This window comes from Lycium barbarum, chromosome 12 (genome assembly GCF_019175385.1).
Source record: "Lycium barbarum isolate Lr01 chromosome 12, ASM1917538v2, whole genome shotgun sequence".
NCBI lineage: Eukaryota > Viridiplantae > Streptophyta > Magnoliopsida > Solanales > Solanaceae > Lycium > Lycium barbarum.
In genome coordinates, this window is record NC_083348.1 from 80,108,078 (window position 1) to 80,126,205 (window position 18,128).

Sequence of the window (18,128 nt, forward strand, 5' to 3'; positions counted from 1 at the left end):
ATGCGATCAATGTGAAATGTTCTTGTCTTTATAGCAATAGGTGAAATAATTATGACCAACTTATAATGTTTATAGCAATAGCGAACGACTTGTATTATTTCAATGATATTAGTATTTATATCAATAATGACGTTATCATTTTGTTAAATATTCATTTAAATGCCAACAATGATAAGTTTCAAGAATTAATTCATCAATTTTCAAGATAATTTCATCTAAACCGTAGGTTGCTTACGAAAATCATAGTTGCTTCTAATAACCGTAGTCGCTTCTTAGTGGCTAAAATGTGACCCTTTTCAGTTCTCATTTTATATATCCAATGCAGAAGCTTAGTAGAAACTATAAAATGTTAATAAAACTTATGTTGCTACATTCCATATGACAATTGTTGTATATATGCATTATATATAAGATTTGACATGGTTTTGGATGAAATTACAATAGTTATTCGTCCAAAAGGAAGAAGACGACAGTGCCAGAAATAGTCTAGCAGAATATTTACTCGAGTCTATAGTTTCTACTAAACATATGCATTGGGTATTATAGACCTTAGTAAAGATTCTGCTCAGACTATTTTTGACAGTGTCGTCTTCTTTCTTTTGGATGAACAACAGTTGAAACTTGATCTGAAATTATTTCAAATCTTAACCAAACTGCTTCAAATTTCATATATAAGCTCCCCTCCATGTTCCGGTTCTTTTGTGATATTGATCATGTGAAATATAACTCGATTGCGGTAATTCAAAATTTGAATAATCATCTTCTTCAACCTTGAGAGTTGCTAAAAAATCGATCCAAAATCATGTCAAATCTTAACGAAATTGCTTCAAATTTCATATATGAATACTCCTCGATGTTCTGATTTTTTTGAGGCAATGGCAGTTGCTACATTCCATATAACAACTGTTGTAGATATGCATTATATATATAAGATTTGACATGGTTTCAGATCAAATTACAGCAGTTGTTCATCCAAAAGAAAGAAGACGACGCTGACAGAAATAGTCTAACAGAACTTTTACTCAGGTCTATAATAGCCAATGCATATGTTTAGTAGAAATTATAGACTTGAGTAAAGATTCTGCTAGACTATTTCTGGCACTGTCGTCTTCTTCCTTTGGATGAACAACTATGTAATTTCATCCAAAACCATGTCAAATCTTATATATAATGCATATATACAACAGTTGTCATATGGAATGTAGCAACATAAGTTTTATTGGCATTTTATAGTTTCTACTAAGCTTCTGCATTGGATATATATATATATATATATATATATATATATATAAAAAATGAGAACTGAAAAGGGTCACATTTTAGCCACTAAGAAGCGACTACGGTTATTAGAAGCAACTATGATTTTCGTAAGCAACCTACGGGTTAGATGAAATTATCTTGAAAATTGATGAATTAATTCTTGAAACTTATCATTGTTGGCATTTAAATGAATATTTAACAAAATGATAACGTCATTATTGATATAAATACTAATATCATTGAAATAATACAAGTCGTTCGCTATTAATATAAACATTACAAGTTGGTCATAATTATTTCACCTATTGCAATAAAGACAAGAACATTTCACATTGATTGCATGTAATTATGTCATCAATTTCAATAAAGATCATATGTATTATAGTAACTATTTGCAACATGGCTAAAAGAATATGTGATTTTCATATACAGTTATGTCACCAATTCCAAATTGTTACATATAGCTATGATCATGACATTCTATACCCAATTTGGTATTCTTGATTCTATTACATATTTTACCCCAGCAAACATATTTGAAGCAATGGGTAGGACATGAGAACTAGATGATGATGATTTTCATTACTCAAGTAACCCTAACAAAAGATTCAATCGAGAATACAATAAAATAATGAGAGAGGAATGGAATTGGCGTGTTAGAAAGGCTGAAGCATTGGAGCAAAAGTTAGCTTCAGTAGGGCTTAAACGCCCAAAAAAACGTGCTATGTCAATGCCTCGTGGAACTCCACAAGAGTTTAATTTTGCTCTTAATCGTTTTCACGAAGAGAACAATCAGATGCAAATACGTTACCATAAGGTAGAATATGGTGTACAATCTAACACAAGATTTAGATGCAAGTGAGATTCGGACTGTGAAATGTCCAATGAAGATTAATATTTTTCTTATAATAAGGTAAGTAAGTAAGGTTACTCCTTCCAAAAGAACCAAGTAGCAGTGATGATGAAAGTTCAAATCATAGCAGTTTTTCGAGTGATACCAGTGATTTCAAACTAGACGAGCTAAATCCCCACCTTCTTATATAGCGTAATGATGATTTCTGCAGTGTGAAATATTCAAATCCGCAAGAATATTATTGCGGTTTACGTTGAGAATGGTCATATCGACTTACCGAATCAGAACGTCTTGTTCGTGACTTGAAAAATCTCAACGCTCCAATCCCAACAAGGTACTCAATAACCATGCCTCGAGTAGGTCCAGAAACTTGTGAGCTTGCCGTACAAAGGATTAGAAAAGAAAACAACAGAATGCTGACAAGATGTTGTAGATTTTACATGCTAGAGTTGGCCAAAGAACAAGCATCATCAATCGGTAAAGAACTAACATCTCTTGGAAAAAAAATGTGTGTTAAGAGACCGCCAATATCGTTCTGAGGACGATATTGAGGATTTCTATTCTGATGACGATTAAGGTCTATTTAGGCTCACTGTCTTAGATTATGGGTCATTTAAGTCTCGGACTAAGGTTGTTAATTTGTATTTTTATTTTATGATGAAGTCATCAATTTGAATTAGTTTGGCATGTTTTTAATTTGATTTTATTGTTACAGTCTATTAGTAATTGACAATTTAACAAAGAAACACAAATAAATTAGTACATAAAGGGTGCAAATTACATTATAGGGGAAAAAGTACAATTAGTAAAAAACATAATCCATAGAAATATTAAACTTAATAAACAAAATACATATAAATAATAAACAACAACAAGATAGCACAAATAATCTTTCACAATTTAAGTTTTTCTTTCAAAGCTATTTTCTCGTGTTGAGCGTCTCTAAGTTTAGCCTTGAGGAAAATTCATTTTTTTTTGGAACCGGTGAGCAAGACCTCCAAAAGTTCAATATTTTCTTCAGCTTCCACAAGCTTAAATTACGAGTCCAACTTAGTGGTATCTCTAGAGATACGTGAATTCGCGGTATCTCTATCAAAAAGTGGATTTTTAAACTTCGCCGCCACCGTTTTATCCACGTGAATGTTATCTTCCCAGCAAAAGTGTTTGCAACCGCCCACATCCTATAAACATGATAAGAAAATCAGTTTTTTAAAGTAAAATATGTGGATAACGTGAAAAAAAACACTAAAAAATGTAAAAACACTTACTTCGGGCACTTTACAACGCCAAAAACGGCGACCCGGATTATCTTGCGTCTTTGATGTTTTTAGTTTACAGTAATAACGACATTCACAAATATCGGGTTGTATAGCAAACTTTGAAGTTTCAAAACTTTGAGACATGTTTTTGGGAGTGAAAAAGTGTGTTGAAAGGGTGAAAATGAAGGAAATGAAAGAGAAGAGTATGCTGGAAATGGGAGTTTCTGGTGGGTTTTTGTTACGCCTTTCACGCACAAAATCTGTGCGTGAAGCCTAGTTTTTTTTTTTTTTTTATAGGGTTAGTTTGGTTCCAAAAGTTATATTTTGGGTTAAAAAAATTCCGGGCTCCATAAATTGAGAAGGCTAAAAGTTGTTCTACCTACTACAATTGCCACTACTCTTTATCCTATGTAGCTTTATCTACTCATTTTACGGAACAAGGAAAGCAAGAAAAAAAGGTAAGTAAATATTAAATTAAGAGTATAAGTTATATACACCGTGCAAATACACCATTATGTCACCTTTACTGATTATAGTAGGTAATCAGTCTTATTTTCAAGATTACAAATCTCACATTTTTTATTAGCTTCATAATTGTACTTTAGTATTATATCATTCTTTTTTTTTTCTATCAAAGGAAATCCTCAGCCGCACTAGTTGAACACTGAAAAGGGATCAACAAATGACTTAATAAATGAAGAGGATGAGAAAGGCATTGATGTTCCATTTTTTAGTTTGGAAAGCATTTCAGCAGCAGCAACAGATAACTTCTCGGAAGAAAATAAGGAGTATCGAACCTAAATGACCCAATAAAAAACGAATTGAACAAAAATACCTCAAGAAAAAAAAATGTTACCAAAATACCTTTAACGCACCTTTTTTGTGCGTTATGTAAAAATGTGTTAACATTTTCCGTTACCCAAGCTTTTAAAAGTTTGTTTTTTTAAACAACATAACGCAACATTTTTATGTAACTTATAACAACATTTTTAAAGTTAAAGTTATTAGTTTATATTCTTGAGAGATATTTTTATTCCTTTTTAACTTAAAAAATAAGATTAGTATGTCCTCTAGGTACGTCTATAGCAGATAAAAAATATTATGATACTGAAAAGGTAAAATCTAGATGAGAAAATTGACATTTATAAGTCGAGAGAGGAAATGAAGACGATCTATTAACTCAAAGTTGAGGGTAATTTGATTTTCAAAGTAAAATTACGGGGGTAAAGATTTTCACCCAATAGAAAAGTACAGGGCAACACATATAGTGCTCTATGAAAACAGAATTTCAATTTTCTATTCAATACAAAATTCAAATTGAAGCATGATACTTTTTCTGATATATAATAATTCTTTATCTGGAACATATATAAATAACATATATCCGTCTAACAAGTTCTCTTGGGGAATTTACATATACTCATAATTGTTGTTATAATTAATAATCAAAATTGAGAAGGATTTTTTGAATGAAAAAATGCATACTGATTAGTTAAGTCAATAGTTAATGGTTCCTAAATTTTCTCAATATTCTAAGATTGGGTCTTGTGGTGTCCAAATAACAAGGGGTCATTTGCATGATTGACCTTCAAAGGCACTGGTCTTTAATTTTTGTCCCTCAAATTGGTAATCTTTAATTTCTGTCCTTTTGACTTTCCGCTCAGTCAAAAATTAAGAAAAATAAATCGCAAGGTAGAGTTTGGATTCACAAGGTAGAGTAGGCAGAGTTTTGAATGCAAAATTCTACCTTGAATAGAGTTTTTCCAGGAAGAGTTGTAGAGTTTTGCATGCAAAAATCGGCCTTGCAAATTCAAACCTCTATTTTGCGAAATTATTTTTTTATTTTCTATTGAGCTGGGGTTCGAAACTAGAATCTTGAGATATTAGGCGAAGGATAAAATTTAAAAACCAGTAATTTGAGGGACAAAAATTAAAGACCGGTGCCTTTGAAGGACAATCCGCACAAAAAAATGACTAACAAGCCCACGAATAGTGGGATTGAAGCACCACCACAAAGTCCACTACTCACTCACACTCTGCCCCCACCGGCCACCATCTACTTGTACGTTTTAATCCTCTCTCTAATCCCTATTCTGCGAAATGTACTGTAATTAATTTGGATAGTTTAATTTCATTTTCATTTTCTTTTCCTTGTAACTTTTCTAATTCATTTCTCTTCACTAAAAAACAACAAGTTCTAGAACGAAGTTGAATTTTATCACGTCGTTTCTTATAGCTTGTTGTTCTACCAAATGAGCACTTGAGTGAGTGTTGTTTGTAACAGAAGACAATTAACTTTGTGTATTTTAGTACATTGGCCCTAGTAAAGGAGAATTATTTTTAAATTTACCAAGATTATTGATTTATTAGAGAGTAGATTCTAATTTTGGTTTGTTATCAGAACATAGATGGACTGCAGAATTCTATCATTGAATAAGTCCTGTAGCTTGGCTAGTAATCTTCCGGCACGCAATACTCTATTTTATCGGAAATATTCTTATCTGCCTGCAGGTATTACCTTCAGAAGTTTCTTATTTTTCACAAAAATTAATAGAATCAAGAAATTGTTTTTGCATTTTATGCTTGGCAGTTGTTGCAAAAACTTTCCATCAATTGTTCTTATTGGTGAAAACCTTGGGAAAAAAGTTCTTAAATGAGTCTTCCTACAGATTTTATTGTTGGGTTAATGTGTCATGTTGTTTTTGATGGCTATTAACAGGGTTACTTCGTAAGTCAATTAGGTGCTCAATGAAGTCGTATCGGTTATCAGAGCTTACAACTTCTGAGGTTGACAGCCTCAAAGCTCGTCCTCGCATTGATTTTTCCTCCATTTTCAGCACAGTGAGTTTACCAGTCCCTTAAACTTACTTATTTGACAGTTCTATCTAGTAGACTTGTTTTGAATGTTGAATGAATTGTATCAGGTTCAACCCATTGTTGATGATGTTCGTAATAGAGGTGATGCTGCAGTTAAAGAGTTAGTGCTTGTTTCATATTTATGCCTTACTGTTTTTGTTTCATCGAGAAACCTTACCCCTGCATCTGTTATGTTAAAATCCCCTTATTTCAGCTTCTCTTTCCATAAGAATGCAGAACAAGTGTTTACTTTCAATGATTCAACGAAAAAAAATGCAGAACATGTGTTATTGATCCGTAGAAAATGCCAAAGTAAGAAATGCTCCATGTGGAGGGGCTGGCTATCAAACCATAATCACTTTGTATAATAATAATGAATGATGTAAAGGGAATATCTCCTAACATTTTATGTTGTGTGTCATCATTCCTATTGCATGGACCAAAATAATCAAAGTAGTAAGTGACATAGGGATGAGGTTTATCACGCTTTTGATCTCTGGTACAGTGTTTTAAAAGCGAAAAGGGCAAAAAAGCGACAAGGTTCCATATAGCAGATCCAACTTGGTGACTTTTGTGTCTTTGCAACTATAAGCCTAAACATAACATATAAAAAGTTAATGATTCTGTATTGCCTATCATCAGAGGTCTCCCTCCGTCCCTTTCTCTCTCCATTTTTGGAAACACTGGACATTGCGTTAACTTCTTAATTATACTTTCTTTCATTAATTAAAGCTAATAACAAAAGAGTCTTTGGAGCTTGTTTTTTACTCTTTCCTGTAATTGATTCTTATTAACTTTAGTTGCCATTTTTTTTAAGTTGATGGACAAAGTAAATTCAAACCTTCGGAATATCCCGAAGTTTAGATTAACTTGTTATAGAGCTTACAAAATTCTTCATTTTGTACTCCTTGTCCATCACTTATCATTCTCTAAGAGTAAATAGTTCCACGTGAAAGTAAAAGTTGCCATTATAGTTAACCTGTCTTGTTGTATTGATGTTACTTTGGTATGATATCTGTAATGGGCAGTTACACGTCACGGTTTGACAAAGTTGTACTGGATAAGATAGTTGAAGATGTCAATGAGCTTCCAGATCCTGAGGTATGTATTTAAATACACATTTTCTTATTGACGACAATGATAGGTAGTAAAAAGAGTATGACAATTTCGAAATATTTTTTTTTCCTTGAAAGAAAATTCACTTCAGCTTTTCTTATTTTCAATTTAATTGCTTCTTCCTTTGACTCAGCTTGATTCATCTGTTCGAGAATCATTTGATGTGGCATATGACAACATTTATGCCTTTCATGCTGCTCAAAAGCCTGTTGAGAAAGTTGTGGAGAACATGCAGGTAGGTTTTGTGGATATTGTATTGGATTGATCTCGGTTGTGTGGGCTTATATAGCAACTTTGACACTCTAACTTCTCCTTTAACTTCCATATTTCCTACTTTGTCAGGGTGTCAGATGTAAACGTGTGGCTAGGAGCATTACAGCTGTAGGGCTTTACGTTCCTGGTGGAACTGCTGTTTTGCCTTCAACAGCTCTGATGCTTTCAGTTGTATGGTGATTCAATTCTCTGTGTTGATTTTCTGCTTTTATTAGTCATTTCTTTCAATGCTAATTCACTGAGTACAAAATCATCAATTTTCCCTTTGGCCAGCCAGCACAAATTGCTGGGTGTAAAACAGTTGTACTGGCAACTCCACCTTCTAAGGATGGCAGCATTTGCAAGGTATTTGTTTACTGTCTCACTTTATTAGTAAAGTTTAAGTATCAACGGTCATTTATTTGGATGCATTTCTTGTAGGAAGTACTTTACTGTGCTAAGAAAGCAGGTGTGACCCACATCCTTAAAGCTGGAGGTGCTCAGGTATAAAGTGATATGCTTCCTTGGTCTTGCATTCATGAGGCGACATTGCATCTGACTCATTTCACTTAATTTCTTACTTTCCCCGAACTGAATTTTCTTATTCCGGGGTCCATTTATTGTGACCTTTTTTAAATCCACAGGCAATTTCTGCAATGGCCTGGGGCACTGAATCATGCCCAAAGGTACATCTTTCACCTTAAAAACTTGAAGCCTGTCATATTGTATCAAACAAGCACTAGTGTACCTCTATTCTTTGATGAGTTCACACATGCAACACAAAATAATGTTATTAACATGAGTACTTTCAGGCAATTAATCATGGCTTTGAATAGACGTACGTATAATATTTCTAAAGTGTTCTTGCAATGGCAGGCGAATAGTGAACATTCATATAGATGATCCTAATTAGTTTACGATTGAGGCATAGTTGTTCTATTCGTGCACAAAGTATTAGCTTTATTAATTGGCCAAGGGTGGATGGAAAAGAAACTATGCATCCCCTTTCATCAGTTCATATTTCCTTTAAAACATGACGTCTTTGCAATTACTGTTATTGAGGAAATGCTGTTGCTTGAAATAGGGACGGGCGATGTCTAGGCAGTAACGGTAATCAAAGTGCTGAAGTGATATTGCTTAAGGAACCAATATCATTCAGGCATTTGGTTCACTGATAAGGACACAACCATGAACTGTGGGTTAGGCGCACATCACAAGTTCAACCCATGCTATTGACTGAAGTCTAGTATTTAGGTAGAAGCAGGGTGTCGGGGTGAGTCCATACTTCCCTTAGTTTCAAACCTCCAATTGGAATTGGGTTAGATAACTCATCCAGGGATTTCCGGAAGGACCAAGAATAGGAAGAAGTCTAAGATTTTCTATAGAAAACATATCAATATGTAGTATAGAGACGGGGAGGAAGACAAGATAACACGGATGGTATCAAAGGAGAAACATTCAGGAGGAAGATAGTGAATGGGTTCAAGGGCGAACTAGTGCATTGTAAAATTGTACTATTTCAAGTTATTAAGAGGGGAGAAGACATGCAGCGTCATTGTAAGTTGGTGCTACTTGTGAAGGAATCTGGAAAGGATACAGATGACTTTTTATTGCATTGTCACTTTGCAATGTGCCGTTGCTTTTGGGTACTACAAGAACAGGACATCGAAGATTGGCAAGGAAAGAAGAGAACCTGGACCTGTTTTGACTTATGCCATGCTAATGAAATAGGAGATCGGTCCATAAAAGTGAGAATGATGGTAGGAGTGTTAAGAAGTCATTCTTACTTCTTATATTTTCTAAGAGAGGATTCCTTGTTATATAGATATTTGGAAAACATGATAGAATTTTCTTGATGTTTCAAAAAGAAAATGAGAATTTTGAAATAAATTACTGTTAATTGGTATTCGCCTTCTAATCAACAGGGATAGATAACTCTTCTCAGTATTTTATATAGATTTGAGTAAAGAGGATATATGCTTACAAACTTGGATTCTTGGGGAGGTGTTATCTTCTATGAGGAGGGACTGCATCTCAATAGCAGCTAAATACGAGCATTTCTATGCGATTCATGTGAACATTGTTAAGGGCTCAGAAATTCCTCTTTTTGTTGCTTGGACAGTGAGAGCTAGCTACTTTTAATAGATCTCCATGTAAAGGGGCAGAAGGAGAGTGGTAAAGAGATGAGCAAATCGAGCTGAGGCTTAATAAAATAAGGGTTGGACTGAGAATGCTAGATAGTACTGTTGGTTTAGTCAAAAGAACAAGCAAAAGAGGATAGGGAGGCAAGCAGTCCAGTCTGATATTAGCTCAGGAAAGTCTGTTAATTTTTTTCTACAGTGGTTTAGGGCAGTTTTATCCCATAAATGTATAAGATTTTGGAGGCTCGGACAATTTTCCCTTTTTTAATAAAGTCTTCTGGTACTTAGCTGAAAATTTATTCTTCCTCCGTCCCAATTTGTGTGATATAGTTTGACTAGGCACGATGTTTAGAAAGAAAGGAAGACTTTTGAAACTTGTGGTCTAAAACAAGTCATAGATATTTGTGTGGCTGTAAATCATTTCATTAAGGGTAAAAGGGGAAATTTTAAGTTAAATTATTTCTAAATATAGAAATGTATCATTCTTTTTGGGACAGACTAAAAAAGAAAGTGTATCACATAAATTGGGACAGATGGAGTATTTTATTATGATTGCAATCACTTATCGGAATATTTATCAAGGAAGATGCCCCTCATTATAGTGAACGCAGTTGATCCTTATTGGTACATTGGATATATATATATATATATATATATATATATATAGAGAGAGAGAGAGAGAGAGAGAGAGAGAGAGAGAGAGAGAGAGAGAGAGAGAGAGAGAGAGGTAACATACATTGGCTATATTTCTTACAGAGGAAAGTAATTATGGCATGTATAACAGTATAAGCACAGACGCATTGTATCAATATGGCTTAGAGACCATATTTTTGCTTTCTGGTTAACTCCCTGATTTAGAATTGAAGTTTTTGTTTTCAGGAGTTAACCATGATTCTTTTGTGTATGTAACTTGCATCTACTTGATGCCTTCCTAATACAACATCTTATTTCATCAAAAAAAAAAAAAAAAAATTGTATCTGTTCATTATACGTTTGTAAAGCTTCTACCCCCTGGGTGTCCTCAAAGCCTGTGGTCAACTTGTAATACCTTAATGAAGTGGGTTTCCTTTCTTATTGGCCTCTGGATTTTTGTTTCCTAAAACATGGCATGCATTTTACAATTAGACTTTTCTCTTCATTCTTTCAAATATATATAAAAGGGAAACGTTATGTACATTGCCATCTATGCCAGGTTGAGAAGATATATGGGCCTGGGAACCAGTATGTCACTGCTGCAAAAATGATTCTGCAGGTATTGGTTTAAGAGTCAATCTTAGGTTAGGTATATTTGCAATGTAAATAAATGTCACTTGAAATAAATGCGCTGCCAAAAGACTAATGTCCTCACCTTCAATTATCTTTTTTTTGTTTTTTTTTGTTTTTTGAATAAGGTAACCTCTCACCTTGAATTATCTTTTGCTAAGTAGTATTCTCTGTCAACAGAACAGCGAAGCTATGATTTCAATTGACATGCCCGCTGGGCCTTCCGAAGTCCTTGTTATAGCTGACAAGCATTCCAGTCCTGTCCATGTGGCAGCAGATTTACTTTCACAGGTATTAACTCCATTTTCACTGCTTGATTAAGTTTCCGTTCATATTTTCTGTGTCTGAATTGGGTGCTCTTGTTGTCTGCTTATATCTCTTCTGAGGTCAAAATAAGAGAGGATTTAAGTTTTTCATAGTGAAGGGGATTTATTGTTAAATCAGATTAAACTGAAACTTTCAACAATTCCCATCTATCACTGTGGGAAAATCTGGCAATCTCATATATATTTTTATCACCTCAAATGCAATTTCAGGCAGAGCATGGGCCAGATAGCCAAGTCGTACTGGTTATTGCTGGGGATGGTGTTGATCTAAGTGCTATTCAAGAGGAAATTAGGAAGCAGTGCCAAGCTCTTCCAAGGGGAGAATTTGCACTTCAGGCACTTAGCCACAGCTTCACTGTGTTAGCACACGATATGTTGGAGGTATGCTTGTTGATCTTGGCCACTTGCTTTCATTAAATAATTCTGCCTGAAACAAATTTGAAAAAGTAATTATCATTTCTGTGAGGGCAACTTTCCTTATAAATTCCTCTGTCAGCTCAGCTCTAGCCTTTTCTCGTGGACTTAAATCTTTATCCTTTTCAGGCAATTTCCTTCTCAAACATGTATGCGCCTGAGCATCTGATAATCAATGTGAATGAAGCTGAGAAGTGGGAAAGTTTAATTGAGAATGCAGGTATGTTAAATTTGCATTTTCTAAGTTCTCCCTTACTTTTCCATTTGGCATATCAACTCTTCTGTTAGTTCTTTTTGGCTTTTGGGGCTGCCGATTTGGTATGTACTCATGAAATATGTTCCACAAGCTTCTCTTGATTTTATCAAGGTTAAAGCGAGATAAACAGTGGGTAATGTTCATCTTTATTCTTCATATCTTTATATTCCTTTCAGTGAGTTTTCTGTCCTGCCCTTGTGATCCTCCATATAACACAACTTCTCCAAACAATTTAACAGCCTTATTTCTTTACCAGAGATTTCTGTTTCATTTTCTATTTTTCCTCATCTTCATCATCCAGCTGGTTAATAAGTTAGTCTTGTGCTATTTTTGTCTTTTGACGTCTTTAATCTCTATGCCTAATTTTAGTGGTTTAAGGGTGTATCAGTATTGAACACGTAATGTTATTCTTTCTTCTCTTAACTGTATGAGGTGGATAGTTTTTTTTCCTTATTAGGGGATCCTTGGCTTAACTGGTAAAGTTGTTGCCATGTGACCAGGAGGTCACGGGTTCGAGCCGTGGAAACAGCCTCTTGCAGAAATGCAGAGGGTAAGGCTGCGTACAATAGACCCTTGTGGTCCGGCCCTTCCCCGGACCTCGCGCATAGCGGGAGCTTAGTGTACCGGGCTGCTCTTCCTTCGAACTGTATGATTTAGCTCTGCAAGATGAAAAACAGAAGGTTCATGGTAGCTGGCCATTAATGAGCTGGACAAGTTATCTTCAATAGTGATCTCTGTGAAGTGTTTGTGTTTTTCATAAATTATTCCAGATCACTTTTTTCTTAAAAGATATTCTAGCATGTGTAGGGAGTTGAATATCTTATCATTCCTATTAAATGACGTAGTTGACTTGCCTTACCTTTTTTTTTTTTTTTTTGTTTTGTTTTTGGGTATGGTAGTCAGTCAGCTTGGGTTCCTATGATAAGCTCTAATATTTCCCTTCTGATGGTGGCTGGAACTGCTGTCTTCATTGTAGTATGGTGCTTTTGATAGACATGATTTTTCTACTTCTGGGCTTAAAGATATCTGGATTTACATATAAGGCAAAAAGAAAGTACTCACTGCACTCAACTATTATCGGATATAAAGAAAAAGTTGTCCGCACACTAATAACCTATTACATTGATCAGTGGTGACATGCTCTTTTCCAAAACCTTTTTGTCAAAGTCTGGTTTGTCCGACTTGTAGGAGCTGTCTAATGCTTGTCCCGACTTGGGCTCTTTAGCATGCAACTCAAAAGTATGCATGTTCATCCGTTATTTTTTATGGCCTCAGTGTTCGTATAGATACTAGGAAAGTTGGGTTGGAGGTTCATATTTTACCATCAATTAGCGACGTACTACTAATCAATATATCTCCATTTGGTAAATCCAGCTGATAAATATTCAAGTCTGAATACTTGCAGGTTCTGTATTTATGGGACAGTGGACACCTGAGAGTGTAGGAGATTACGCAAGTGGAACTAACCACGTACTTCCAACCTATGGATATGCACGGATGTATAGCGGGGTTTCTTTGGACTCTTTCTTGAAGTACATCACTGTGCAGTCTTTGACAGAAGAAGGGTTGAGGAATCTTGGCCCTTATGTAGAGAAGATGGCCGAAGTTGAGGGTTTAGATGCTCACAAGAGGGCTGTAACTCTCAGACTGCAGGACATAGAAGCGAGGCAAGTATCACACTCAAAATGATCCTCTACTTGTATGTGTGAAAGAAAAATATTGAGCAATTCAACCTTACATGCAAATCTAAGGTAGTTTACAGTTTTGTTGAGGGGGTTCGAGCTCTACATTACCTGCACTCTGATTTTTATCCTTCCAAGTGTTGAATCAAACACACACTTGGAAGAAAAAGAAGTAATGGCAATGAGTTCCATGGATGAGCGAGTTCATCTGCTGTATTTGTCAGAAATAAATTTAAACCAGATATCTGAGAAGGTGTTTTCATCAAATCTGTCTGTAGTAGATCTGAGCTGTATTTTAATTGGGCTTTTGCCATGTCTTGTAACAAAAGTTGTATTGCAACAAGATTGTAATATTTTGGTTTGAACGTGTAATTGTTGTGGTGACAAAAGGGCAATTAAGCTACAGATGGCGAAGTGCTAATTTGAATTGCATGGGGTAATGCCAATTAAGGGGTAAAACACTTCCTACCAAGAACATTTGATAGACAATGTTCCAACGATTGGTTATGCGATGTTAGACAACAGTTCAACTGATTAGTTTGCGATTACCATTTACATCTTACTCTTCCTAAAAGTTATTCTTCTACCCTTCTACTACCATGTTGTCATTCGCATATTGTCTAAGGTCGCGGATATGTATATGTTTGATATTGTCTAGCAATGTAAAATCATTGGTTTTCTAATGGATGAAAGAATAAAAATAGACAGGTTAAACACCTTATTTCAAACAACCACTAGTATTCAATATGGATATACTAACTCAATAGCTTTGGTTCTGGATGACGATTAAAAATGTAATATGACTGATAACAAAAACAGATGTTTATTAACCTAAGGAGAGCATCACCTTTTTATAAGTGAATAAGTATAGTATCATTCAAAGTTGAGTGGCCATAAGGCCATTAACAATGATTTATCTTTATAAGGTATAGAAATATTTATTCACCTTGCAAAAATATCAATTTTTCTAAGTGAATTGTTGAGTTAAATTAACATCTCTTTTGCAACACAAAATGAATTGCATAACATTGTTACCATTTTCAAAAAAAAAAAGAAAGAAAAAAGAATTGCATAACTGAAAATTAAGAATTACAATCATATCCTCTCCAAAAGCTGTAAGAAGCCCATGGAGAAAGTGACCCACAACCACACATCACAAGTTTTGTGCTGTTGTTCGTTAGTTAAGATACAAATATTGCAGCTAAATGTACAACCTGTGTTGCTACACAATCATGCTTGGCACCACTCATCAGCAATTCTTTTTTTTTTTTTTTTTTCTCAAACGTATCAATTTCTCTTTTCTTCGTTGAAAATCTCATTTCCTTTTCTTCTTCTTCTTCATCCTCAAGCCCTAATTTCACACTCCCAAAAATACGTACAGTCCACAAATCGTATATCCGTATTCGTTATGTATTTGTATGCATATATGTATTGTCTATAGATAGTTCGAGAAGGTAATGGAAGATACAAAACCAAATAAGCAAGCAAACGATGGAGACCTATTCGATGACGTGGCGGAGGAATTTCCCGACATATTTTCCGACGCCGTAACCGGCGGAACGGAAAATGACGTAAGCACCAATCAATCACCGGAGATTGAATGCGTTCCGTCAGCTTCTCTCCGGCGCCGGCGACCTTCTTCTTACATTAAATCTGGTAACGAGTCGGCTAATTTTCGACCTTCGGTAAGTTTCCAGAGTTATTCGCATTCGAGAGAGAAAAAGTTATGGTTTTCAAGGAAATTGATGGAAATGGACAAGGATAAGACTGGAAATTTGAATGATACAGAAAATTCTAACTCAATGCAGCTTGATTTGAGCACAGAAAGTCAAAATGGTAGTGTTGATGGAGAAAATAAGGATATTCAAACAGTCATGAATGCAAATAGTGTAATTACAGAAAATTCAAGATCAATGCAGCTTGATTTGAGCACAGAAAGTCAACAAAGTAGTGTTGATGAAGAAAATAAGGAGATTTCTTCAGTTGTTAATGCGAATAGTGATTCTGTAATTACGGATGTGAACAATGAAGGAATTGATAATTCGGAGGTAGTTGATTCGGATTTGAGAGGAAACAATGATTCAAGTTTGAATCTTTTGTTTGATTTAGCGAATGTAGTGATTAAAGCTGTTGGATTTCAAGTGAATATGTTGATAACTATTGTGAGTTTGATGATAAAGTTGTTTACGTTTCCTGTATGGTTAATTTATAGCTCGTATATGTTTGTGATGGATCCGTTTCAAATAATGAGGCGTGGGAAACGATATGCGATAGGCAAGTTTATGAGGGGTTTTGGGTTTGTGTTGAATTTTGTATCTGTATGGTTGAAGGAGAAGAGTTCAGTGTGGAGATTGGGGTTGCAATTCGGATGGGGATGTTTGTGGTCTGTGTATGTTTGTGTTGTTTTGGTTGGATTGCTCGTATCAGCTTTTATAATGGGTGGAATCTTGATGAGAATTATAGTGGAAGAACCAATCAGGATGAACGAGCCTTTGAATTTTGATTATACAGCAAAGAGCCCAGTTGCATATGTGCCGATAATAAGGAGTCCAGCTGTGACCTGTGGTGGAGATAGTAAGGATCAAGTGGTGGTTGGAATGGTTGATGGAATGCGAGTTATCCCACTTAATCATAAGTTGCAGGTTACTGTTTCACTAACGTTGCCTGAATCGGATTACAACAGAAATTTGGGCATTTTTCAGGTATGAGCCCAGGGACACTTGTTGGTGACACTTGATGGATTTTTTGCTGCTAGATACAGAATAGTGGTAATTGGAACTTCTTGTTAAGAGTTCATCATAACATGGGTTCATTGACCTGATTGCCAAGTTATTGCTTTAGTTTATGCGTAAAAAGTTAATCCCTACACTTATGGAAGTAGCTTGACTGTGTACATGTATGCCATATTTGTTATGTTCTGTGCTTTCTGTGAGGATGGAGTTCTGTTGTAGATTCAGATGGAGGCTATAGTCTAGGCATTGTTTTCTATTGCAAAATGTTTATAAACTGCTATCGTCCAGATTAGTTTAATTAATATACACAAAGAGGAGTTGGAGCCTGAATTAGCTTTAGACATCTGATTTGCTGGCTGTGCATCTGGTTTGTGTATGACATGCCATAAGTTTTGAAGCTAGTGCATTTTCAATTGATATAAATTTAGAAAAAGCTGCATATGAAGAAGGAAGGGGGATCCGGGTTGGTGGCGTGTATGGGGAAGGGAGATAGTTCTAAGAAAAAAGTATATGTCTTGTGACGATTTGACATTAATTTATTTCTCCTGTCTAGTATCTATTTACCATGTTAACATGTCTGCTCCACCACTTCTAGTTTCATTTGTCCGTGTCGTCTATGGATTGAAGAACTTAGTATGAGTAATTTCATTGATTCACTCCTGGTAGAACTTCAAGCCTACAGTCTATTATAAAAACAAAGTTGAGATTTACATTGTCGACCAAACTAATGCTCTTTTTTTTTTTTTTTTTTTTGAAACTGGTAACTGTCGACCAAAATAATGCTCTCTACTTGAATTGGATGAATTGTTGGTCTGTTATGCATTTCCACATGTTCTGTCTTGCCTGAATGGTTTTGTAACATCTTTGTTTCTTACACCTGAAGGTGAGGGTGGATTTCCTCACTGCTAATGGTAAAGTGCTAGCTAGCTCCAGACGACCCTGTATGTTGCAATTCAAAAGCAACCCTATACGCCTTTTATCTACTTTCCTTAGAGCTGCTCCTCTTGTCACCGGATATACATCAGAATCCCAAAAGTTGAAGGTAGACTTCAAGGGTTTCTCTGAAGGTATCGTTCCAACTGCATGCTTGAGGGTGATCATTGAGCAACGAGCTGAATTCCACCCTGGAGGTGGAATTCCCGAAATATATGCGGCCTCTTCAACACTGGAGTCTGAACTTCCTTTCCTGAAAAGAATGCTATGGTATTGGAAGACAACATTGTTTGTGTGGGTTAGCATGACGTTGTTTACAATGGAATTCCTTTTCGCTCTTCTTTGCTGCAAACCTCTTATCATCCCAAGATTAAGATTGAGGCATGATTCTAACAGTCGTACTGGTTCCCAGAATAATCCACCCATTGAAAGGTAACTTATAGTTTGATCTCTTCAGAGTATGCTGGCAGTTGACTCGTTCCTTTTTTGTTTGTACATAACAGGTAAAGGTAGGTGTCTGTTGATTCTTTTCCCCGGTTGGAACTTATTTCAACATGTATACATAGTGAATGGTTTTTACTTGTGAAATTTATTCCCTGAAAATATACATCCTCTCATGAACTTCTTCCAGTTTTGTTTGACAAGTATAACATTGTGTCGTGAAGTTTACAGATGTCAGATACTTCTGTTTCCTAGTTTCCTCTGTAAGCATCATTTAGAGACACCGCCGATGTAATCATTTCCTGTATGGTCAGAGTTCTGGGAAATTTAATATGGTTATGAGA

The 18,128-nt window shown here is 35.3% G+C and overlaps 2 protein-coding genes across 5 annotated transcripts; both read left to right on the forward strand.

Moving 5' to 3' along the window:
• The first annotated feature begins 5,318 nt into the window (after nucleotides 1–5,318).
• Nucleotides 5,319–14,108, forward strand: LOC132623324 (histidinol dehydrogenase, chloroplastic). 4 transcript variants are annotated; one of them, XM_060338060.1, is made up of 15 exons: nucleotides 5,319–5,434; nucleotides 5,774–5,883; nucleotides 6,092–6,213; nucleotides 6,297–6,349; nucleotides 7,257–7,329; nucleotides 7,478–7,579; nucleotides 7,687–7,788; nucleotides 7,891–7,962; nucleotides 8,038–8,100; nucleotides 8,241–8,282; nucleotides 10,930–10,989; nucleotides 11,181–11,291; nucleotides 11,537–11,707; nucleotides 11,870–11,960; nucleotides 13,402–14,108. In XM_060338060.1, the coding sequence occupies exons 2-15, from the start codon at nucleotides 5,781–5,783 to the stop codon at nucleotides 13,683–13,685; spliced, it is 1,449 nt and encodes a 482-aa protein (XP_060194043.1). In that variant the 5' UTR covers nucleotides 5,319–5,434; nucleotides 5,774–5,780; the 3' UTR covers nucleotides 13,686–14,108. The 4 variants fall into 4 exon arrangements, with proteins under 4 accessions (XP_060194043.1, XP_060194046.1, XP_060194045.1 ...); XM_060338062.1 differs by lacking the exon at nucleotides 5,319–5,434 and adding an exon at nucleotides 5,456–5,474; XM_060338061.1 differs by lacking the exon at nucleotides 5,319–5,434 and adding an exon at nucleotides 5,481–5,636.
• A 629-nt stretch (nucleotides 14,109–14,737) lies between these two features.
• Nucleotides 14,738–18,128, forward strand: LOC132623322 (seipin-2). The gene is made up of 2 exons (XM_060338059.1): nucleotides 14,738–16,380; nucleotides 17,294–18,128. Exons 1-2 carry the CDS (start codon nucleotides 15,136–15,138, stop codon nucleotides 17,777–17,779), a joined length of 1,731 nt encoding a protein of 576 aa, XP_060194042.1. The 5' UTR covers nucleotides 14,738–15,135; the 3' UTR covers nucleotides 17,780–18,128.

Coding starts and splice junctions, on each gene's coding strand:
- LOC132623324 (XM_060338060.1), top strand. CDS start 5,781: ATGGACTGCAGAATTCTATCATTGAATAAGTCCTGTAGCTTGGCTAGT. Junction 11,708..11,869: donor TAGCACACGATATGTTGGAG/GTATGCTTGTTG, acceptor TATCCTTTTCAG/GCAATTTCCTTCTCAAACAT. Junction 11,961..13,401: donor AAGTTTAATTGAGAATGCAG/GTATGTTAAATT, acceptor GAATACTTGCAG/GTTCTGTATTTATGGGACAG.
- LOC132623322 (XM_060338059.1), top strand. CDS start 15,136: ATGGAAGATACAAAACCAAATAAGCAAGCAAACGATGGAGACCTATTC. Junction 16,381..17,293: donor GAAATTTGGGCATTTTTCAG/GTATGAGCCCAG, acceptor TTACACCTGAAG/GTGAGGGTGGATTTCCTCAC.